The sequence below is a fragment of the Triticum dicoccoides genome, chromosome 7A, assembly GCF_002162155.2.
Source record: "Triticum dicoccoides isolate Atlit2015 ecotype Zavitan chromosome 7A, WEW_v2.0, whole genome shotgun sequence".
Classification (NCBI taxonomy): domain Eukaryota; kingdom Viridiplantae; phylum Streptophyta; class Magnoliopsida; order Poales; family Poaceae; genus Triticum; species Triticum dicoccoides.
This window is the reverse complement of record NC_041392.1, coordinates 80,123,901-80,148,472: the sequence shown is the minus strand read 5'-3', so window position 1 is coordinate 80,148,472 and position 24,572 is coordinate 80,123,901. Positions and strand designations below refer to the sequence as shown.

Sequence of the window (24,572 nt, the reverse complement as noted above, 5' to 3'; positions counted from 1 at the left end):
TCCGCTGTCGTTGATGTCGTCCAGCCCGTCCCCGACGCCGCAACGGAGACATAGTCCACCTCGTCCGTCCGTGTCCCTTCTTTGGCAGCGTCTTGCAAGGCGGAGAGCGTCGCCGCAAGATGCGGCGACGCCGGCGGTGAGAGAGGGAGGCGGCGGCGGCACAGGGAGGTGCGGACATGCTCGAGCACCTGTCTCCCCCGCCGTGCCTGGAACCCCGCACCCCTTCCATCCGAGCGCTGACGCGGATTACTCCGTCCGACCCCGTTGGGACGGAGGAGGATTCGACAGCCGGTTGGGCCATTCCGAATAGTTTTCCACCCACGCAAATGTCGGCGGTTGACGTATGTGACTCGCCGCAGCTCGTTCGGGCGCGGATGAGCATGCGCACCGGCGGCGCCGGGCTGCACTCGACATGTTCGACGGAATGACATACAAAAGTTGGTACGTTTTGTTTGCTCATGTCCGATCAAAGTTATATACGACATGTTCAATGTTTTGCATAGACCACTAGTTCATTTCACATATGATGAATGCTTGCAAACCATGATCATGTAGGAGGCGTTGTTGCCGGCAGAGCAGGACGCAGCCCGCCTGGGTTCGGAGCAGGCGGCATGGATGGCCGGGTCCGGCCAGTGATCCGACAAGCGAGCCACCCGCCACGCTCGGATATTGATTTCATTTTGATATGTCCGATTTGTTGAACTGTGATTTGCTTTGCTTTTGTTTCGAACGGTTGAATTCGGACAATCTATATCGTATGATTCACGCGCATGGATTGCATGGATTTAAGGATCGACGTTTGTGGTACGTGAATGTGCGACACAACATATGAGGGCTACACACGGACGTATAGAGGGCCGGATTTGCCAAAATCCGGCCGTAGATGCTGTTACAGGTGTGATTGACTGATGCGTAGCTCCGGTGGTATTCTTCTTGGTTTCCACCTAGTTTTTCTTTCAGGGTGCTTGTCCACTTGTGTCTTCTCTTGTCCGCCTGAACTTATTTTTTTCCCTCTGATAAATTGAATTTGGTAGATCAACTACCAACATTCGAAAGAAAAAAAAGGGCTGTGCCCACATGCATTTTCCCTGAATCAGTATAAAATGGGTTACTCCCTTAAAGCAACTCCAACGGGCCGACCCAAATGGACATCGTTTTTGTCCGCTCGGGTCGGTCGCCCGCCCGCCGTTCACCCTTTTTTAGTTTTGGGTCGGCAGTGCGCCCAACGGGCCGACCCATTTTCATGACCGCGCGCGTTTAACATCGTGCCGTCGCCCTGATTTTGACGCTCCAGCACGCGGGAAAGGGTCGTGCGCGCTGGTTTTGGCGCTCCAGCGCGCGGGAAAGGTTCGTGTGAGCGCCGCGGCCGGCGCTCGCTATAAAAGAAGGCGCTCCCTCCATAATCTGTCGGCCGCCCACTCTCGCCGCCTCTGCGCCACCATGTCGATCCGCCGCCTACGCGCTTCGAATTTTCGCGGAGTCCGCGAGCGCCGCTCCGGCGCCTTCTCCGGAACTATCATCGACGAGCGCCAGTTCAATAAGCAATTGAGATCGAAGAGGGACGCGAGGAGGAGGGAGCGAGCCGCCTATCGGGAGGACAATCGTTCGCGGAAGCAGGCAGCTCAATTGAAACTGAAGCTACAAGAAACGTCGGGTTGGGACTTTGAAGACGAGCAGCTTGCTGACGCCTACCTTCAAACGTCGGAGGAGGACATTACCGAGTCGGAGTCAGAAAGCGACGAGTAGTGGTCTTTTTCTTTTATCTCTGTATACTAGAACTATCTATGTATTCATTTTAATCTGAAAAAATTGCCGACGGCATCGGCGACGTAGCAGGCGGGGCGAGTGTGTGAATCCAAAGTTCCACCGACCAGCGGGCCCGGTGAGAAAAGAGGGCAAGCGCGCGTGTCCGTCTTGTGTTCGCGCCGACGCAAATCAGCCTAAAAAATGGGCCAGAAATGAGTCGGCAGGCGGACGAAAGCGGACGCGCGTCCGTTTGGGTCGGCGCGTTAGGCCGGTTTTTTTGTCCGCGTCGACCCAAACGGACGGCCGCGGACGTTCGCCCATTAAAGTTGCTCTTACACCCGATTCATATTAATTGCCGCTGATTTTGGACAACTTGCGAAAATTAATATGGACGGGTGGAGTACGGTAGTTTGGACGTGATTGACGCCTAACTTTTTTAATTACCGGTGAAGAACTATACAGGGCACTCGACACTGGACAGTCGATGGAGGACGAAATCACTATTCTGATCATTTGATCGAACTTTGTCACAAAATGAACTTGACGTAAAAGTATTTTATGATTTGATCATTTTAGCAACGTCATAGCCCGCGGCGTTTTTATGCAACATAGAAACGCCAAAGTAGCTAGTGTGTCTGACCAAAGAAGAAACGTTGAGGTAGTTAGCATTGCGGACCAAGTAAGAAACGCCGAAGGCGCTGGCGTTGCAGCTCATTATGGAAACGCCAATGACCATGACGTTGCTGTCCTCTTTGGTCATAATTAATTAGCCTTATTAATTAGGTTGTTCATCCATGTTGCACATGCACATGAAAAAAGGCAGCAACGCCATGGTTCTTTTGCGTTTTTATGATGGCCAAAAACGTCAGCGCCTTCGGCGTTTTTTACCTGGTCCGCAACACTAGCTACCTCGACGTTTCTTCTTTGATCGGAAACTAGATACCTCGGCGTTTTTTTTAGTAGAAACGCCGCGGGCTATGACATTGTTAAAAAGTCAGATCATGAAATATTTTTATGTCGAGTTTATTTTGTGACAAAGTTCGTTCAAAGAGTCAGAATACTTTCACGTCGCGCTTGGCCCGCTCGCTCCAGGCGTACGTACGTACGGTGGCCGGACACCCCGCAGACGATAGCCAGGCGTCGCAAGACCGATCGTCTTCTATCCCGGCCGTGCGACGACACGTCGTCGTGACCACGACCGACGCCCGCTCGCTCGATCGCAGTTATTTCGGGCCATCCATCCACCCCTGCCGCGGTGACGACAGACACGAGGAGAGGAGAGGAGAGAAGGGAAGCGATGCGGGGCACGTCGTCGGCTCGAAAAGCTCACCGGCCCCGTCACGTGCGCGCCCGCAGCGCACACCTCGTGCCGCCCCCGTAAATAAACTCGCTCGCGGCGACGAGCTCTGCAGCAACTATTTGGACGGACGGAAGGGCCGTTGGTCGGCTCCCGTTCGTCAACACACTGATAAGCTCGCGCCGAAGAAGAGGGGCGACGGCGGTCTCGAGCTCTCCACCCCCAGCGGCGGCGGCTACCGAGGTCAACACTGGCACCATCGCTTGGACTAGAAAGGTCTGCTCGTTCTCGGGAATCGTGCTTGATCCAGGGGAAAGGGGGATTTCCTTTTTATTACAGTACTGTATTTGATTCGTCTTCTTGGAACGGGTGTCCGGGGTGGGTTCCTGCTCTGCTCTGTTCTTGGCTCTGAGACTGGCAGGGGTCGGGGGTCAATGCGGCGGCAGGGGGTTCGGTCTTCTCCCCTGTTTCTTGGACGATCGCCGCCTTCTCTTCTGCGCCCGGCGGTCGGGCATTGCCCAAGATTTCCGCCCGGGTTCCCCGCGGATTCATCGCAGGCCCGCGATTTGCGGCTCCTGTCGATTTTCTTTTTCTCCAAGTCAGAGCTGCACCCACTCTTCTTCTTCTTCTTCTTCTTCTTCTTCTTGATTGATTGCGAACGGTGAGGCGCTCCATGATCGCTGCTGCCGCTGTGATCTTTGTGCCGTGAGAGCCAGGAAACACCTGGATTGTTTTTTCGTGGAATCTGAACTCTCTGATCTCGCTCCAGCACAATACTAGTTCTTCAGGGGATTTTGTTCCTTGTCCGTATCTCCATTAAAAACAGTATCTGCTCTTTGTCCTCACTGCTGTCTTCCTCTGACCATGTCTTGGTCGCTGCAGGGCTGCAAACACCAGAGCTCATCTGATCCACAAGGAAGTGCAGCAGTACATCAGTAGAGATCCATCGCGCAGATGGGTTCCTTCACAGGTAATTCGCCTCCCCAACTTCCCCATTTTAAAATTCTGTTTTTCAGACTGCACATATACCTGAATAATTGTTGCTACCTTGTTGACCATCAACAACTAGCACTCTAGTACACGGCTAAGTAATTTTGCAGATTCGGCGGTTGCCAAAACTGAAATCTCGTCTCACTCGGGTGCTCTGTAACTGTGCTCCAGGTTCTTCTTGGGTGATGAGCTTGTGTGGGAGCCCAATATGCTCCCACCAAGATGTGGCCTCATGTACGTTCAAGGAGATATTCGACGCCTCCACCTGCATGAATCATCTAGCGGCGACCGGCATCGTCGCGCTGCTCCTGTTCGCGCTCGCGCTCCAGCTGTTTGTGAAAATTCCAAAGAGCAGAGCGTCGGCGCGGCAGCTCGTCACGCTCAGCTCACCGCTGCACTCGTCTGCTGTGGTGTTCAGTGGCACCCTGGGTTTGGTTTATCTTGGGCTTGGACTGTGGATGCTGGGGAGTGGCTTCAGTCAGGATGATTCTGCTTATCTTCCACACTGGTGGCTTGTGACAGTATGTCAGGGGTTGAATTTGATCCTCGCCAGCTTCGCTTTCAGCATCAGGCCTCGGTTTCTTGGGGCTGCATTTGTTCGATTTTGGCCGGTCTTGCTGACCGTCTATGCGGCATTCATCTGTTCTTCTTCGGCCGTTGATATTGTTGCAGAGAAGGCGCTGACTGTGAAGTCCTGTTTAGATATTTTGTCCCTACCAGGTGCAGTTCTCATGCTTATTTACGGCATTCGGCACAGCCATCATGAAGAGGGTCACGGAGGAAGTGGCAATGGTTTATACAAGCCCCTGAACACGGAGGCAGACAGTGAGGTAGCTGATTCTGACAGTCAGGTAACCCCCTTTGCTAAAGCTGGTTTTTTCAGCCGGATGTCGTTTTGGTGGTTGAATCCTCTGATGAAGATGGGCTATGAGAAGCCACTTGAGGACAATGACATGCCGCTTTTAGGCGCCACAGATCGAGCACAGAACCAGTACTTGATGTTCATGGAGAAGCTGAACCGCGAAAAGCAGTCGCCATCGCACGCCACACCATCATTCTTCTGGACCATTGTTTCTTGTCACAAGCGTGCCATCTTGGTCTCGGGTTTCTGTGCTTTGCTCAAGGTTCTCACCTTATCTACTGGCCCAATGCTTCTCAAGGCATTCATCAATGTATCGCTTGGGAAAGGGTCCTTTAAATATGAAGGCTTTGTGCTTGCTGCGGTAATGTTCGTCTGCAAATTCTGTGAATCGTTGTCACAGAGACAGTGGTATTTTCGCACTCGGAGATTAGGATTGCAGGTGAGGTCATTCCTGTCGGCAGCTATTTATAAGAAACAGCAGAAGCTATCAAATGCAGCAAAAATGAAGCACTCTTCTGGAGAAATCATGAACTATGTGACTGTCGATGCCTACCGGATTGGGGAATTCCCGTACTGGTTCCATCAAACATGGACAACAAGTGTTCAACTTTGCATTGCTCTGGCAATTCTATACAATGCGGTCGGCTCTGCAATGCTTTCATCATTAGTTGTAATCATCATCACAGTGCTTTGCAATGCGCCATTGGCCAAACTGCAACACAAATACCAGAGTAAGCTTATGGAAGCACAAGATGTGAGATTGAAGGCCATGACCGAGTCACTAGTTCATATGAAGGTCTTGAAACTTTATGCATGGGAAGCTCACTTCAAGAAGGTCATTGAGGGGTTGAGAGAGGTTGAGTACAAGTGGTTGACAGCATTCCAGCTTAGGAGGGCATACAACAGTTTCCTGTTCTGGTCATCACCTGTTCTGGTTTCGGCAGCGACCTTTCTAACATGCTATCTTCTGAAAATTCCTCTTGATGCTAGCAATGTCTTCACCTTCGTGGCAACTCTACGTCTCGTGCAAGACCCAATCAGGCAAATACCAGATGTTATTGGCGTCGTGATCCAAGCTAAGGTCGCGTTCACTCGGATATCGAAGTTCCTTGATGCTCCTGAGCTAAACGGGCAAGCTAGAAAGAAATACTATTTTGGCATTGATTACCCTATAGCGATGAATTCGTGCAGTTTCTCATGGGACGAGAATCCATTAAAACCAACTCTGAAGAATATAAATCTGGCAGTCAAAGTTGGAGAAAAAGTTGCCATTTGTGGAGAGGTAGGATCAGGAAAGTCCACGCTTTTGGCTGCTGTACTCGGAGAGGTCCCCAAGACTGAAGGCACGGTATGTTTTTACTAACTTCATCTTTTAATGAAACTAGCTAGCATTCATGCATTGCTACAGAAGTTAATTGCTCTGCATTACTAAGAATTTTATTTTTATTGCATGATCTGTTTAAACTCTTGGGTCGTCGTAGTTTCTAGTTTTTGCAACTAAAAAATAATCTCAAAATATACACTAAAAATATCCCAAAATGTACAATTAATCATAATACATCTGTGTACTATATAGAATGTATCATAATTGTGGCAATTAATTTCTTGACAACTTAAGAGCTAATCTCTTAGGGTTAACGAAGATAGTTGGCATATTCAGAATGTAGACATTTAGACATGTTTAAAAGAAACATAGCCTGCTGACAACAGCATCATGTTCAGTTTGCAAAGTCGTTATGAAAGTTGGCGCTGGACAGAGTACGCAGTTTACTCTGCGCGGTCATGCTACAAGGCGACCTTCCATGGCTCTGTGAGCTGCAGCTCCTGGAAGTTCACATGGAAGTCCTGAGCGCCCAGGAAGGTGAAATTCTTCTTCTAGCTGGCCGTCATGAACTGTTGCTGGACTGCGCAACACCTTTTTCGCCCCTTTTCCTTTCCTTGCTCTGTTTCTTGTTCTGTTCCTGCCTTGCTTGGGCATGTAAATAACATTGTTCATGCCTTTTCAATACAATGAGATGCAAAGCTTTTGCACTTCCTTAAAAAGGACAATATTTGGAAACATGATGTTATTTTTTCATACAGATTAATATCAAACTCTTAAACTTTGCATAAACATTTCAGATCCAAGTCTGTGGGAAAATAGCATATATTTCTCAGAATGCATGGATCCAAACAGGAACCGTGCAAGACAATATTCTCTTTGGATCGCCGATGGACAGGGAAAGGTATCACAACACACTCGTGAGGTGCTCGTTGGTCAAGGACCTAGAAATGTTGCCATATGGAGATTGTACTCAAATTGGGGAGAGAGGAGTAAACCTTAGTGGTGGTCAGAAGCAGCGCGTCCAGCTTGCTCGTGCACTATACCAAAATGCAGATATCTATCTCCTTGATGATCCTTTCAGTGCTGTTGATGCTCATACAGCCACAAGTCTCTTCAATGTAAGGATCATATCAGCATATGCAGATCGTATTACTATTTGACCATGAACTGTTTTACGAAGCTCTTTGTAACAGGAATATGTCATGAGCGCGCTATCGGACAAGACTGTTCTCTTGGTGACGCACCAAGTGGATTTTCTACCCGTATTTGACTCCATTTTGGTACCTCTCTTCACTTCGGAAAATTCACCATATGATGATATTTGTCTCTGACTTATATTGATCTGTAATTAGCTTTTTTTATATGTTGATGTCATCTAAAACTAATGATGATTTTTGGCAGTTAATGTCAGATGGAGAGGTTATTCGGTCTGCACCTTATCAAGATTTATTGGCAGATTGTGAAGAATTTAAAGACCTTGTAAATGCCCATAAAGACACTATTGGTGTTTCCAATGTTAATAACAATATACCCACTCGAAGATCTAAGGAAGTATCAGTAAAGGAGACAGATGGTATTCATACAGAATCTGTGAAGCCATCACCGGCAGATCAGCTGATCAAGAAAGAGGAAAGAGAAACAGGGGATGCAGGTGTTAAGCCTTATATGCTTTACCTGTGCCAGAACAAAGGCCTCCTGTATTTCTCTTTTTGTATTATTTCTCACATAATTTTCGTAGCTGGGCAAATATCACAGAATTCATGGATGGCTGCTAATGTCCAAAATCCTCATGTTAGTACGCTGAAGTTAATTTCTGTGTACATTATTATCGGAGTTTGCACAGTGTTCTTCTTGTTATCAAGATCTTTGGCAGTCGTTGTTCTTGGGATCCAGACATCACGATCCTTATTTTCCCAGCTACTCAATTCATTATTCCGTGCACCGATGTCCTTTTTTGATTCTACTCCTCTTGGAAGGGTTCTTAGCCGGGTAAAAATTCTTAAACCAATGGCAAATACAACAAGTTTCAGTTACGTTTTATACCCAGAGAATGTTCTCATGATAGATTAACTCGCTCCCTTTTTCTTCTAATGCAGGTCTCTTCAGATTTGAGTATCGTTGACCTTGATGTTCCATTCGCCTTCGTATTTAGCCTTGGTGCCAGCTTAAACGCATATAGCAATCTAGGGGTACTGGCTGTTGTTACATGGCAAGTTCTGTTTGTATCTGTGCCAATGATAGTTTTGGCAATTAGGCTGCAGGTAATTGGTATGACTTTGTTTCTTTATTGCTAAGCATCATGTCTATGATTATTTGATTTCATTCAGCAATCCAATTGATGTTCTCTGCTGCTGTTTTTGTCCTGTCAGTAGTCTAGGGTGTCTCATTAACTGAAAACTATCATGGTTGGTCATGCAGAGGTACTACCTAGCCTCGGCCAAGGAATTGATGCGGATCAATGGTACCACCAAGTCTGCTCTAGCGAATCACTTAGGTGAATCGATTGCAGGGGCTATAACCATAAGGGCCTTTGAGGAAGAAGATCGTTTCTTTGCTAAAAATTTGGACCTTGTTGACAAGAATGCCAGCCCATATTTCTATAATTTTGCATCAACTGAATGGTTGATTCAACGTCTGGAGATAATGAGCGCCGCAGTTCTTTCTTTTTCTGCCTTTGTCATGGCCCTTCTTCCTCAAGGAACTTTTAGTCCTGGTAAGCAATTATATGAACGTCACGTTACTTCAAATACCTGGACAAAGTTTAGTAGTCACCTTTTGTTAGTAGAACATACTTGATACTCCATCCAGTTGTAAACAGATAACGTTTTAGAGAGGACATGGGTCTCCAATGACATATCTGTAGAAACTAGAAGAGAGTTATATTGCGAAAATAATATCGATGAAAAATCTGATGTTAGTATTTTGACCTTGCTAGTCCAGATTTTTTTATAATATAGTAATCAAAGTTATAAATGTTTGACTAAATCCTTTCTAGGATGTCCTGATTAGAGAATTAAGATATTAATGTTATTATTGCATGAAAATTATATTTGCTGCACTTTACCTGGCAGAATATGGTGAATATAAAACACATTAACATTCTCAAGCTACCACTTGTTCTGATGATTCTATGGATAGGTTTGTATCTTCTATGGAAATAATGTTTTAGTCCTAATGCTTATGTGCCGGAGCAACTAAATAAACTATCTGATATTATATACAGTTTATGAATATCACATTACAAACAGTAGAATTAATTCCTTTTTCGTACTTGGACAGGTTTTGTGGGAATGGCATTGTCCTATGGTCTTTCCCTAAATATGTCATTTGTTTTCTCTATTCAAAACCAATGCAACCTGGCAAATCAAATAATCTCAGTGGAACGGGTGAACCAGTACATGGACATACAAAGTGAAGCAGCAGAAGTCGTTGAGGAAAATCGACCATCACCAGATTGGCCCCAGGATGGTAATGTGGAGCTTAGAGATTTGAAGGTAATCAGATATATTTACATGTCCACCTTACACGGTAAAATCCTATTAACACTTCTAACAAATTTATGCGATTGATTTTCATCTGACAGATAAGGTATAGGAAAGATGCTCCCCTTGTACTACATGGAATCACTTGCAGGTTTGAAGCTGGAAATAAGATTGGTATAGTTGGTCGAACGGGAAGTGGCAAGACAACATTAATTGGTGCATTGTTTCGTCTTGTTGAACCCGCCGAAGGGAAAATAATTATAGACTCTGTGGACATCAGTACAATAGGCTTACATGACCTGCGTTCGCGTTTGGGCATCATTCCGCAAGATCCAACACTTTTTCAGGGTACAGTAAGATACAATCTAGATCCTCTTGGGCAATTCTCAGATCAACAAATATGGGAGGTAAGATGTACACAGATATAAATGTTGCCTTTTCTTGTCTTACCTAATGATTAGACAACTTTTCACTGACTGAAGAAATAGGCACCCAAATTTTAGTTGGGGAGAACTCAAACATGGGTGATGGCCTGGTAGGAGTGTAAAGCCACACCACTTGAAACTGAGCTTAGGCTTAGAGCCCCCGTCTCTCAGTTTCTGGCATATGTACATTTCAGAGGGAATCACTAGCTAAAGTGGTTACTCTATTTGTTATTATGCTGCAGGTTCTTGACAAATGTCAACTTCTTGAAGCTGTCCAGGAGAAGGAACAAGGATTGGATTCACATGGTAGGAAACTTCACTTCTATCTATAGTTTCTTTTCTGGAGTTCATTTTTGATACTAATAACTTGGGCAAACAGAAACTCTGCTCTAATCATCTCAGAAATTGAAATAGCTGTGACAATACATGTGCCACTAAATATGTCAAACTGTTATTAGTCCTAGGCGTATTCTTCAGCAATAGAGGAGGGTGTGGTCCCAAGTACTTCGAACCCACCAATAGACTTATCTCCAACCACGAATCGGATTCTTAATGGCTCTCATCTTTTTGCTAGCATGATGTTTGGAACTATCTCATTCATGATACTGATCAAGATCTTATCTTAATAGTTGTGGAAGACGGGTCAAACTGGAGTATGGGTCAAAGGCAGCTCTTTTGTCTGGGACGTGCACTTTTGAGAAGATGCCGCATCTTAGTTCTGGATGAAGCGACAGCCTCTATTGACAATGCAACAGATGCTGTCCTTCAGAAAACGATCCGGACAGAATTCAAATATTGCACCGTTATTACAGTTGCACACCGTATACCGACAGTTATGGACTGCGATATGGTACTTGCAATGAGCGACGGTATGTTTCTCTTACCGGCAACTTATAAGGAATATAGTGATCTTCTTATAAGACTGGTTGTCTTATTGACCTGAACCAACCAATATGGAATATTTGAATTATACTTGAAACCTTTTTTTTTTGCGAGAAAATTATACTTGAAACCAAATGTATTGTGATCTTTCCCATACTAATGAGCTATACATGAACACTTCCAGGGAGAGTAGTGGAGTATGACAAACCTACAAAGCTCATGGAAACTGAAGGATCTCTCTTCCACAAACTGGTCAATGAGTACTGGTCATACACATCGAACGGAAATATTTAGAAGAGACTGTCAATTTTGATTGCTTACTTGCTGCAGCTTTCAAAGAAATAAAAGATAAATCAGCTTCTACAAAAATAGCGCCACGACTGAAGATACACAGTAATCTATGCTACCTCAGAGGAATTCATCTGTTTGGAATGAAGAAAGACAGTACTATCTGTCTGTTATTGTCTGGAAATTCTTTTACCAGAAATTCTGTGCAATACACGGTGGGCTGCCTCTGCCCTTCAGTATTGGTGAAGCCGAACAGAGTAAACCCCTGAAGATATAGTAGAAGGCTGAACAGAGCAAACTTCCGCATACGATGCGATTTCAGCATGTGTGTTTGCTGACAGTGTTATGGTCGAGCCTTCAGTTCCGCGTCATTTACAGTAGCTTGGTAAGTTTATGCTTAGTGCATTGACTTTATAAATGAGATTTCAGACTATGCAATGTCAATAGATGCGATTGGTTCCCATTGTCGACGTATTTCTCCAGTGGAAAGCAGCTTGCATTTGTCGTATTGCAATGTATATACAAAGTGTTTGTATTTGCTCACATGGATTGGGTTGTTGGTGCATATGTTCACGGAATGAATCACTCTGGCTGGATGCACCATGTCTAAATATTTTTGTTGGACGTAAATGCTCTGTTTCCGCTTTGAACGCATGTAGAGGGGGAATATCCAGTGATACCAACTGCCACGTGCTCCCATGCCCCTATTTCAAGAAAAAACAATTTTCAATGTTTACAAAAATTCTGGGAAAAAATGGATGTTCACAAGGAATGTGTCTATAACCTGTAAAAATTTCAGGTCCAAATACAAAATGCATGCGCATTGAGAAAAAAGTCAATCCTGATGTGAACAGTGTTGATTTTGCTTTTGCCTTTTTGTGCCACTATTCATGCTAGATTTGACCTTTTTTTGTTTTTTAATGTGTATTTCAAATTTGGATCTGATTTTTTAGGGGCCATAGAGACATACCTTGCGAACATAGAAAATCAGAATTTTTGAAACATTTAAATTTGTTTATTCAAAGTTGGTATCATGAGAGCATTTAACGAATGGTATCACCATATTTTTCACGTATGTAGAATACTAACTAGCAATGGTATCACTTGATATTCATCACATATATAGAATACTAACTAGCAGAACCTCAAAGGTGGCAACGTCCGAGGGGCTGATATGCAATACTAACAAATAACAAATGGGTACTTGCAAGTTTAACGCTTCTTTGGTTTCTGGATTTAGAAAACGTATGAATAGGCCCTTGCCATGTGGATGACGCCGGCAGACCCATAGCCAGCCCAAGAAGCTAGGGTGGTCCAACAATAGAGCTTTCCATTTGGATTTAAGTATATATATTTAAAACAATACTTTTGCTTTAATATATAGGGTATAGGAAAATTTTTAGGATGGTCCATGGACCACCCTGTACACCCCCCTAGCTATTCCACCGGTCTTCTTGTTTGGGATTGATCCATCCCCTTTTCACTAGAAGATCAAACTTTCGACCTCTGCCAGCCCGGCGGTTGTGCGTACCTTCAACATAGATCTCTTTGTTGTCCTCATCATGTAGTCAATCTTGGGTGGACTGAGAATAAGATGAATGCCCAAATTAAAAAATTCATTTACCATAAATAAACCTATTTTAACTCCTACTCCTCTATTATGGCAATATGCTCCAAGATTACTTTAACAAAAGCACACGTCTTACCTAAAGGAGGGGTTGTTCCCCAGAAACATCAGAGAAATGAACATATTGTAGAACCACTTCTTTCACATCAGGCTCGACATTAGACCGTTCACCAGTATGGCAAGCGGGCTGCGAGGATATCAATGGATGGCAAGCGGGCTGCACCTCCTAGCCCAGGCACGACACACTTAATAAATGAGTCGGCCCTCAGACACATTTATCCCTGATGCCCCCCATGTTTTTGGGCTAATTTGTTTTTTTGGCTGTTTTGGGTCTATATGTAAAAAATAAATCAGAAAAATTATATTAAAAGGTAATATTTTTTAAAAAGAGTAAAAAACAAAACAAAATAATTTTTAAGGGGTAATAAAATAATAAAATAATAAACGGGTCATACCGTGCTGGCACGTGGGCCTCGCTTTGCGGCCCCAGTCGGGCAGGTTTGCCCAGGACTGCTGCCGTTTGTGGGCGAGCTCTTCCTGGGACTCTTCTAAAAAAACTAGCAGCATCAGGCTGACGAGTGGGAGCCACACACTTGGCTGAACCAGACCGGCCAGACCACAGAGTTCATCTTCACGCCACCACCATCGGCTTTTCCCCATTCCCTCCCTCGCCGCCGCCGCCGCCGCCGCCGGCGGCGGCGGCTGCTCCGACCCACCTCTCATCTCCGCCCTCCGAAGCTGCATCATGGCCCGCCTCCTCTCTTCTCCCACCACCACCGTACCGCCTCCGTCGACGACTACCTCGTCCGAACCGACCTGCGGCCTCACCCGAGCCCAGGCACTCAAGGCCTGGCCCCGGCTTCTTCACCGCCGACGTCGCCCCCCTCGACGCCAAGCTCGTCCGCACCAGCGCCGCCGATGGATGCTGCTTTAGCTGGCCCAGTTTTGACCCACATCAATGTGGAACGAGGTGATTCCGTTTCTATGCAGTGGGACACACAGTAATAAGTACAGTAGAAAAATGTGGCATGTGAGGTGATTCTGTTTGCATAGTACTAGTAGTATATTCATATGGAGGCCACTGCCCGTGGTGTATATTTATATTGATCGTTTGCAGAAGATTTGACCCTCAAGCTTAGATCTCAGCATACCACAGGATATGTTAGAAAACTTGTACACACGCACATCATATCAGCAGGGTGGCTCAAAGTAGCAAGTAACTGCTTTCCATGATGAGGGGGCCTTGGAATACACTATTGTAGTTACTTATAAAAGAGCTTGCGGCGCTGGACACTGGCATCATTGCTTCATAGTTTCCTAGCCGAGCAAACCAGTTCTTGTAGTTTCTTGTAGCCAAACGCCCAAACACATCCTGACTTGGGTTTCCTTGATTTTTATGTGGCAATGCGATATTTGTGTTCCGAGCGAGTGTTCGAATTTCCGTATGACCGTCTAGATAATTTCATGGGATTTGGACTCAGGTTGCCCCAGTACCGGTATTTGTAGTATCCGTTCCTACATTAAGAAAGAGTATCTGTTCCTTGTGGGATTTGGGTATCTGTTCCACTCTGCAGTGCCGGCCACTCTGTGTGATCTTTGTCTGCTCCTTCATTTAAGAAAGAGTAACATTATTGTGGAATGGGGTGATTCCGTTTCTATGCAGTTGAACAGAAGTAGATAATGTGGCATGTGAGGTGATTCCGTTTGCATCTATTAATACCACCGGAATGGGTTGCAGAAGATTTGATTCTCAAGCTGCAATCTCAGCATATCGCAGGAGATTACAAAACTTGCGCGCACGCACATAGCACGTCCGCACGTTGTCATTGTCGTCCTCATAGTAGCAATAAAAGAGCTTGCGGCGTCGAGCCCCGCGGCATAGTTTGGGGCGAGGAGGAGGACGCTGCATACTCACCAGCCTAGAGAGGTCAACACTGGCATCATTGCTTCATTTGTGGCACCAAACAAAATAGTTTTTGTAGTTTCTTGTAGCCAAACAAAACCGTCCAGTTTTCTTCTTCAGCTTTGGGATTCCTTTATTTTTTTATGTGGCAATGTGATCTTTGTGTTCTGAGCGAGGGTTCAAATTTCTGTGTGTCCCTCTAAATAATTTCATGGGATTTGGACTCTGAGGTTGCTCCAGTAGCAGTATTTGTAGGATCTGTTCTTTGTCTGCTCCTTCATAAAGAAAGAGTATCTGTTCTTTGCCTGCTCCTTCATAAAGAAAGAGTATCTCTTCTGTCTTAAGTCCTAAATAGTCCCCTGTTCATGATTGGTGCAGGGTTGCAACTGGAGCTTATCCACCTGGGAGCAACACAAATTGCACTCACAGATGGGTTCCCTCACAAGTAAATTCTCTCCTCAACTTCCTCAACTTACATAGCAAGCTACATCGCTACTGCTGCGTTTTCTAATAAAGCAGGTTTTTTCAGGCGATGAGCTAGCTGACTCTGAGAGTCAGGTGAGTCCCTTTGCTAAAGCAGGGTTTTTCAGCAAGATGTCATTTTGGTGGTTGAATCCTCTAATGAAGATGGGCTACAAGAAACCCCTTGAGGACAAAGACATGCCACTTCTAGGCTCCACAGATCGAGCATGCAACCAGTATTCGATGTTCATGGAGAAGCTGAATGGCAAGAACCTGTCGCCATCTCCAGCCACACCATCATTCTTCTGGACTATTGTTTCCTGTCACACGTGTGCCATCTTGGTCTCAGGTTTCTTTGCTTTGCTCAAGGTTCTCACTGTGTCTGCTGGCCCGATAATTCTGAAGGCATTCATCAATGTATCACTTGGGAAAGGGACCTTTAAACATGAAGGTTATGTGCTTGCTGCATTACTGTTCGTCTGCAAATGCTGTGAATCGTTGTCACAGAGACAGTGGTATTTCCGCACTAGGAGATTAGGACTGCAGGTGAGGTCACTCCTGTCAGCGGCTATTTATAAGAAACAACAGAAGCTATCAAATGCAGCAAAAATGAAGCACTCTTCTGGAAATATTATGAACTATGTGATCGTCGATGCGTATCGGATTGGGGAATCCCCATACTGGTTCCATCAAACATGGACAACAAGTGTTCAGATTTGCATTTCTCTGGCAATTCTATACGATGTGGTTGGTGCTGCAATGATTTCATCTTTGGTTGTTATCGTTATGACCGTACTGTCCAACGTTCCATTGGCCAGGCTGCAACACAAATCTAAGAGCAAACTTATGGAAGCACAAGATGTGAGATTGAAGGCCATGTCTGAGTCATTAGTTCATATGAAGGTCTTGAAACTTTATGCATGGGAATCTCACTTCAAGAAGGTCATTGAGGGGTTGAGAAAGGTTGAGTACAAGTGGTTGTCAGCATTCCAGCTTAGGAGGGCATACAACATTTTCATGTTCTGGTCTTCACCTGTTCTGGTTTCGGCAGCGACCTTTCTGACATGCTATCTTTTGAAAATCCCTCTTGATGCTAGCAATGTCTTCACCTTTGTGGCAACTCTACATCTTGTGCAAGAGCCAATAAGGTTAGTACCAGAAGTTATTGCAGCCGTGATACAATCTAAGGTTGCGTTCACTCGGATATCAAAGTTTCTTGATGCACCTGAGCTAAACGGGCAAGTTAGGAAGAAATATTATGTTGGCATTGATTACCCTATAGCGATGAATTCGTGTAGCTTCTCATGGGATGACAGCTCATCAAAACATACTCTAAAGAATATAAATCTGATAGTCAAAGGTGGAGAAAAGATTGCAATTTGTGGAGAGGTAGGATCAGGAAAGTCGACACTTTTGGCTGCTGTACTCGGAGAGGTCCCCAAAACTGAAGGCATGGTATGATTTTTTACTAACTTCATATGTTAATGAAATAGATGCCATGTTCGGACAGAAACATATCCTGTTGACAAGCATCATGTTCGGTTCGGAATTTATGAAAATTATGCTTGACTATATTTGCTAACATGAAGTATGTTAATCAATTCATTTTTTGACAGCCTTATATCAAATTCATGATCTTTGCATAAAATTTCCAGATCCAAGTCTGCGGGAAAATGGCATATGTTTCTCAGAATGCATGGATCCAATCAGGAACTGTGCGAGACAATATTCTCTTTGGATCGTCGATGGATGAGGAAAGATACCACAACACACTCACGAGGTGCTCGTTGGTCAAGGACCTTGAGATGTTGCCATATGGAGATTGTACTCAAATTGGGGAGAGAGGGGTAAATCTTAGTGGTGGTCAGAAGCAGCGGGTCCAGCTTGCTCGTGCACTATACCAAAATGCAGAAATTTATCTTCTTGATGACCCTTTCAGTGCTGTTGATGCCCATACATCCACAAGTCTTTTCAATGTAAGGATGATATCAGCAGATGCAGATTCTATTTCTATTTGACCATGAACTGTTTTACGAAGCTCTTTCTAACAGGAATATGTCATGAGTGCTCTATCAGAGAAGACTGTTCTTTTGGTGACGCACCAAGTGGATTTTCTACCTGTATTTGACTCCATTTTGGTACCTCTGTCCACTTTGAAGATATAGCTATTTCTCTGTAATTAACTTTATTTAATTGTTAATGTCATCTAAAACTACTGATGATTCTTGGCAGTTTATGTCACATGGAGAGGTTATTCGGTCTGCACCTTACCAAGATCTATTGGCAGATTGTAAAGAATTTAAAGACCTTGTAAGTGCCGATAATGATACTATTGGTGTTTCGGATCTTAATAACAGCAAACCCACTCAAAGATCTAAGGAAGTAGTATCAATAAAGGAGACATATGGTATTCATGGAAGTGGATATACAGAATCTGTGAAACCATCACCGGCAGATCAACTGATCAAGAAAGAGGAAAGAGAAACAGGGGATGCAGGAGTTAAGCCTTATATGCTTTACCTGTGCCAGAACAAAGGCCTCCTGTATTTCTCTTTGTCTATGATTTCCCACACATTTTTTGTAGCTGGGCAAATATTACAGAATTGGTGGATGGCTGCTAATGTCCAAAATCCTCATGTTAGTGCGCTGAAATTAATTTCCGTGTACATTATTATCGGAGTTTGCACAATGTTCTTCTTGCTATCAAGATCTTTGCTAGTCGTGGTTCTCGGGATGCATGCATCAAGATCCTTATTTTCCCAATTGCTCAATTCATTGTTCCGAGCACCAATGTCCTTTTTTGATTCTACTCCTCTAGGAAGGGTTCTTAGCCGGGTAGGAATTCTAAATGAATCAAAAATACAATAAATTTCAGTTATGTGTTACACCCAGAGATTTTTCTTACGATAGATTAACTCGTTCCTTTTTTCTTCTACTGCAGGTCTCTTCAGATTTGTGTATTGTTGACCTTGCTATTCCATTTGCCTTTGCGCTTAGCCTTGGTGGCAGCTTGATCGCATATGGCAATCTAGGGGTATTGGTTGTTATTACATGGCAAGTTCTGTCCGTATCCGTGCCAATGATAGTTTTGGCAATTTGGTTGCAGGTAGTTGGTATGACTTTGTTTTTGTGTGGCTAAGGCTGATGTGTAGGATTATTCGATTTCAATCACCAATTGATGTTCTGTGCTGCTATTTTCGTCCGAGAGTGAATGAGCCTACAGTTTGGTGTTCTCATTAACCGAAACCTGTTATGTTTGCTCATGCAGAGGTACTATCTAGCGTCGGCCAAGGAATTGATGCGGATCAATGGTACTACCATGTCTGCTCTAGCAAATCACTTAGGTGAATCGATTTCAGGGGCTATAACAATAAGGGCCTTTGAGGAAGAAGATCGTTTCTTTGCTAAGAATTTGGATCTTGTTGACAAGAATGCCAGTCCATATTTCTATAATTTTGCAGCAACTGAATGGTTGATTCAACGACTGGAGATAATGACCGCCGCAGTTCTTTCTTTTTCGGCCTTCGTCATGGCCCTTCTTCCTCAAGGAACCCTTAGCCCTGGTAAGCAATTATATGAACACCATGGTGATTGAAATATTTGGACAAAGTGGAGTAGCCAGCTCATTCTATGGGCATTGTTGCTTGCATCTGATTTGTAAAAGGTGTTAGATGTTAGATGCATTGACATGTAAATATTGCTACCTTTTCATTGACTCCACTCGTAAATAGATGATGTTTCACACAGGACATGGATGTCTCACAAATTTATTTGAACAGTACTTTTTATATGTATATGTTTGTAGAAAATTAGAAGAGAATTATAGTACTTCCTCCGTCTAGGTGAGTAAGTCATCTTAGGTTGTGCACCGTGACCAAGGAGGAGGGGAAAACGAGAGACCTTAATGTTTATTTGCTAATTAATAGCATTGCATGCAATGAACTAACCACTGCATGTCGTGTTTGGAAGTCTCAAGTCATTAAAAGCATACACACTCATCATCTCTTATTGGTTGATATGTCAAGAAACAAGAAACGAGGTAAAAGTTAATGCACCGCGCCTTACTGTTTTGGGAATATTTGGTTTTCGTAAGATGACTTACACACCTAGACGGAGGGAGTATGAAAATATTATCGATGAAAAATTTAATGATAGTATTTTGACCTACCGGTCCAAATACTTTTTACTTATATAATACTAGTAGTCAAAGTTATAAATCTTTGATTGAATGCTTTTTATAACGCCTTGTATTTATGAACTAAGGTAATAATGTTTATCGTTACAAGAAAAATATATTTGCTGCATTCTGCCAGTCTGAATAAGGTGAGTATAAAACACCGTATGTTCTCAAGCTACACTTGTTCTGACGATTTTATGTATAGGATTGTATCTTTTATGAAGATGCAGTTTTAGTCCTAATGCTCATGTGTCGAAATTAACTAAATAAAGTATTTGATACTATCATAGTAGAATTAATTCCAATTGCATTAACATTAAAAATAGTAGAACTAATTCCTCGCTTTCGTGCCTTCAAAGGTTTTGTGGGAATGGCATTGTCCTATGGTCTTTCCCTAAATATAATGTTTGTTGCCTCTATTCAATTCCAATGCAACCTCGGGAATCAAATAATATCGGTCGAGCGGGTGAACCAGTACATGGACATACAAAGTGAAGCAGCAGAAGTTGTTGAAGAAAATCGACCATTACAAGATTGGCCCCAAAATGGTAATGTGGATATTAGGGATTTGAAGGTAATCAGATATAAATATTTACACGTACATCTTACAAGGCAAAAAAATCCTATTAACACTTCTTACAAATGTATGCAATTGATTTTCATTTGACAGATCAGGTATAGGATAGATCTTCCACTTGTACTACACGGAATCACTTGCAAGTTTGAAGGTGGAGATAAGATTGGTATAGTTGGTCGAACAGGAAGTGGCAAGACAACGTTAATTGGTGCATTGTTTCGTCTTGTTGAACCTACCGAAGGGAAAGTAATTATAGACTCTGTGGACATCAGTACGATAGGCTTGCATGACCTGCGTTCGCGTTTGGGTATCATTCCACAAGATCCAACACTTTTTCAAGGTACAATAAGATACAATCTAGATCCTCTTGGGCAGTTCTCAGATGAACAAATATGGGAGGTAAGGTTCTACACAGCTAACGATGTTGCTTTTTGTCATCTTGCCCAGTGATCAGATAATATTATGATGACAAGGTATCACAACAAAAGAACCTGATGTAATGTTTAATCATGAGGCAGTCCTCTTTTAGCACTGTCGCAATTCAGATCATTTACTTTAATATATACCTAACAGTTTCAGAAAGTTCAGGACATTAACAAAAATTGGGCGGATAAATTGAATTACAGGAATCTGAAATGACAAGCAGCCTTTCTCATAGAAAAACTGGATTTCCTAGGAGGAACTAGACAATTTTTCACTGATTGAAGAACTGGGCACCCAAATTTTAGTTGAGCAGTACTCAAACAAGGGTGATGGCCTGGTAGGAGTGTAGAGCCACACATCTTGAAGCTATCTCGCACCTCTTAATGCTTAGTGCTCCCCTTTCTGAGTTTATGACAGATTTCAAAAGGAATCACTAAAGTGGTTACTCTGTTTGTTAATTATTATGCTGCAGGTTCTTGACAAATGTCAACTTTTTGAAGCTGTCCGGGAGAAGGAACAGGGATTGGATTCACATGGTAGGAAACTTCACTTCATCAAATTTTGTTGTTTCTGTAGTTCATTTGTTAATTATTACAGAGGGAGTAAATTCGTAAACAGCACTTTGCTCTAACTAGTGATTTCAGAAATTCAAAATAGGTACGAAAATACACCTGACAATAAATATGTGAAAAAGTTAGTAGTCCTAGACAAGCTATATCCTATTGCTAGCATGATGCTTGGAACTATCTCATTCATAGTATTGATCAAGATCTGGCTATAATAGTTGTGGAAGACGGGTCAAACTGGAGCATGGGCCAAAGGCAGCTCTTCTGTCTGGGACGCGCACTTTTGAGAAGATGCTGCATCTTAGTTCTTGATGAAGCGACAGCCTCTATAGACAATGCAACTGATGCTGTCCTTCAGAAGACGATCCGGACAGAATTCAAATATTGCACCGTTATTACAGTTGCACACCGTATACCAACAGTTATGGACTGTGATATGATACTTGCAATGAGCGACGGTATGTTTCTCTTACCAACAATTTATAACATATAGTGACCTGTTTATAGAACTCATCGTCTTATTGACGCGAAATTAATACGGAATGTAGTTGAAGCGAAATGTATTCTGGATCTTTCCCATACTAATGAGTTATATATGAACACTTCCAGGGAAAGCAGTGGAGTATGACAAACCTACAAAGCTCATGGAAACTGAAGGATCTCTCTTTCGCAAGCTGGTCGAGGAGTACCGGTCACACACATCGAACGGAAATATTTAGAAGAGACTGCAGATTTTGATTGCTCACTTGATAAATCAGCTCTTAGGAAAAAGTGTTATGCCTGAAGATATACAATAATCCCTGAATTGATCTCTGGTCAATGAGTATTGGTCAGTTTCCTGAAAATTTCGTTTGATATTTATTGCTACCAGAAATTATGTGCAATACGCTGGACTGGTGAAGCTGAACAGAGTAAATCCCTGAAGATTTCTCCTTGCTCCAGTAATAAAATATAGAACGCTAAATTGGAGGGACTTCAAATCTGCAACCTCTGCCTGCGATATGAGTTTCAGATACGTGTTTGGTCAAGTCCTTTGTCGACTAGATAGTGCATTCACTTCCTCATCATTTACAGCAGCTTAGCAAGCTTGTGCTGAATGCGTCGACTTTATACATGAGGTTTCAGGCTATGCAATGTAAATATATCTGATTGGTTTCAGTTGTCGATGTATTTCTCCAACGGAAAGCACCTTGCCTATTTATATTGCGATGCATATCCGGAGTATTTGCTTTTGTTTGTACACTGGAGACAGAGCACTGTGATCTGTTTGAGAAAGAAACTTGGGAGGAAAGGATGCCATTGTATAGATAGGATCCAATGCGTTGTTTCTGCACATGGATTGGGTTGTTTCTGCACATGTTCATGGTTTTGAATGACGTGGCTGAATCAGTGGATCGGTTGCATCGTGTCTAATTTTTTTTGTTGGACATAAAGGCTCTGTTTCCACATTGAACTAGCAAAATCCCCGAGGTTGCACGTGCAGAGCGTAGCAAAAGGAAAATCCGTCGACTTTGTAAATTCCGAGGGTGGATTTAAGGTTCATTAGCTTTCTCATTCTACTTTTTCACTATGAAGAAAAATCTTCTAATCCAAGAATGACTATTGATTAACAAAATTGGATATTTTTTAACTTTTTAAATGGGTACCTGCACCTTTGGGCTTCTTTGCTTCGCTGGATTCTGAAAAATGTAGGAGTAAGCCAATTCACTGACTGTTGTTCATACCAGTCTTTTTTTTTAACATGGTACAATTGAAGTCACTGACATACACGAGCATACATTCACTCTCTATGAACGCACACATGCACACCCTACCTTATGAGCAGTTGAGCACCTCCAAGTGACTGAGCCGGCATAACATCTTGAGATTTTACGAAGTCACCACAAACGTCTCGTAGTCGACTGAAAATTCTCCTCCCATTGAATGCACATCGCCGGAAGCCTAAAATAAATCCAGGAATAATGCAAGCACCAATATCGAGTGTAAGACTTGAACCCAGACATGGCCATCCTAAAATAAATAGTGAAAAGGCCAATTAGCGCATCACCGGCATGCGCCTGACATGGCCATCCTAGAATCCTTCACGTTCCATCCTCGATGCCAAACATTCCTAATTCTCTCCGGCCATGCCAGCGGGGAAAGGTGGCGCGGATCCCGTCGGCTGCCGTGTTCGATTTTTCATGAGTTCGAGAAGACGAGATGAGCGCAATATGGTGCTAACGCAGAGAGCCTCTCTTTAGTGCCTTAAGCACTACTTGCGCAACCTGGCGCTCACGTGTGTGCTTGCAGGCCGTCCCATTACTGTTCGCTAAAAGAAAAAACAGGATCTTGTTTCGTAAGATGTAAACATATAAAAAATCATAAATTCTACAAAGAAAAAAATTCACGGATTTGACTCAACCTTTGACCGCCCCCTATTGATGGGTTGATCACCAACCATTAAGTTCTAAAAAAGTTGAACAAAGAAGTTTGAATAATTAAAAAATCAAAATTTTAAAAAAGTTCATGAAAATTGGGAAAAAGTTTGTTTTTAAATAAGATCACAATATTTGAAAAAACTTCACAAATTCGAAAAAACTAAATGAAATAGAAAAAGTTAACAAATTTGGAAATATTTCAAATGTAAAGGTCAGGAAATTTGAAAAAGTTCACGAGATTTGAGAAAACTTTGTGGAACTTTAAAAAATACCATGAAGTTTGAAAACAAAGTTCACGAAGTTGAAAAAAATTCAGACCTAAAATTGAATGCAGTCAAAAAAAGTTCATGAATCTGAAAAACAATTCACGGGCTAAAAATTCACAAATTTGAAATAAAAGTTCATAAATTTGGGGAAAAATCATGAATTAGAAAAGAAATCCACAAAAAGGGAGAAAATGAAAAACAAAAAGAAAAGAACAAATAAGAAGAAGAAAAACGAAGGAAAATAATTCTAGAAAAAACCGGTGGAACCTCTACCTTTAAGAAGTTTTCGAAAACCGGTAGGACTGGCTGAAAAGAACTGCGTTATGGTTAGAGCGAGACGTAGGGAAGCCTCACGTGAAGGTGGAGCGCAAGATGGGCCAGCCCAGGAGCTCTGGAGGCCGCAACCTCATTTGTTTTTCATTTTCTCATTTTCGTTTTTTTGCTTTATTTTAGTTTTACTTATCCTTCCAAACATTATAGATATATTACAGAAAACACTTTATATAAACATTTTAAAAAATGTTAACCAAGCATTTGGAAAATGGTAAATGTGTATAGAGAAAATGTTTCTCATGTATACTAAAAAATGTAAATCAAGCACTTGAATTTTTTTAAATGCGAATAGAAGAAATGTTGACCTCATAATAAGAAAATGTCAATCTTGTAATTGAGAAATGGCCATAAAGCATTTGAAAAAATATTAAATGCGTATAGAAAAATGTTGACCATGTATTACAAATATCTTAATCTTGTATTTCAAAAATGTTAAATGTGTATTAGAAAAATATGTTGATATATACATAAGATGCACCATGTGTATGGAAAAGGTCAAATAATAGAAGTTCTGAAAATATGTTA

General features: G+C 42.8%; 2 protein-coding genes across 8 annotated transcripts; both read left to right on the top strand.

Annotated features, from left to right (window-relative positions):
* Positions 1-3,010: 3,010 nt before the first annotated feature.
* LOC119331009 (ABC transporter C family member 10-like) lies at positions 3,011-11,892 on the top strand. Of its 2 annotated transcripts, none has more exons than XM_037604167.1 (13): positions 3,011-3,286; positions 3,926-4,013; positions 4,205-6,243; positions 7,017-7,337; positions 7,413-7,499; positions 7,621-8,208; positions 8,316-8,480; positions 8,638-8,932; positions 9,499-9,713; positions 9,803-10,108; positions 10,369-10,432; positions 10,756-10,995; positions 11,193-11,892. In XM_037604167.1, the coding sequence occupies exons 2-13, from the start codon at positions 3,998-4,000 to the stop codon at positions 11,300-11,302; spliced, it is 4,446 nt and encodes a 1,481-aa protein (XP_037460064.1). In that variant the 5' UTR covers positions 3,011-3,286; positions 3,926-3,997; the 3' UTR covers positions 11,303-11,892. The 2 variants fall into 2 exon arrangements, with proteins under 2 accessions (XP_037460064.1, XP_037460063.1); XM_037604166.1 differs by having other exon boundaries at positions 3,011-3,319.
* Positions 11,893-13,536: 1,644 nt separating this feature from the next.
* On the top strand, positions 13,537-22,333 carry LOC119331010 (ABC transporter C family member 10-like). 6 transcript variants are annotated; one of them, XR_005160352.1, is made up of 13 exons: positions 13,538-13,893; positions 15,205-15,271; positions 15,356-16,743; positions 16,944-17,264; positions 17,340-17,426; positions 17,521-18,123; positions 18,230-18,394; positions 18,557-18,851; positions 19,825-20,039; positions 20,136-20,441; positions 20,669-20,802; positions 20,938-21,001; positions 21,250-21,309. XR_005160352.1 is itself a non-coding variant. In XM_037604169.1 (13 exons), exons 1-13 carry the CDS (start codon positions 13,882-13,884, stop codon positions 21,748-21,750), a joined length of 3,675 nt encoding a protein of 1,224 aa, XP_037460066.1. In that variant the 5' UTR covers positions 13,542-13,881; the 3' UTR covers positions 21,751-22,333. The 6 variants fall into 6 exon arrangements, 4 of the variants coding, with proteins under 4 accessions (XP_037460068.1, XP_037460067.1, XP_037460066.1 ...); XM_037604169.1 differs by lacking the exon at positions 20,669-20,802 and adding an exon at positions 21,641-22,333 and having other exon boundaries at positions 13,542-13,893; positions 17,521-17,925; positions 21,250-21,489; XM_037604168.1 differs by lacking the exon at positions 20,669-20,802 and adding an exon at positions 21,641-22,333 and having other exon boundaries at positions 13,543-13,893; positions 21,250-21,489.
* The last annotated feature ends 2,239 nt before the right edge of the window (positions 22,334-24,572 follow it).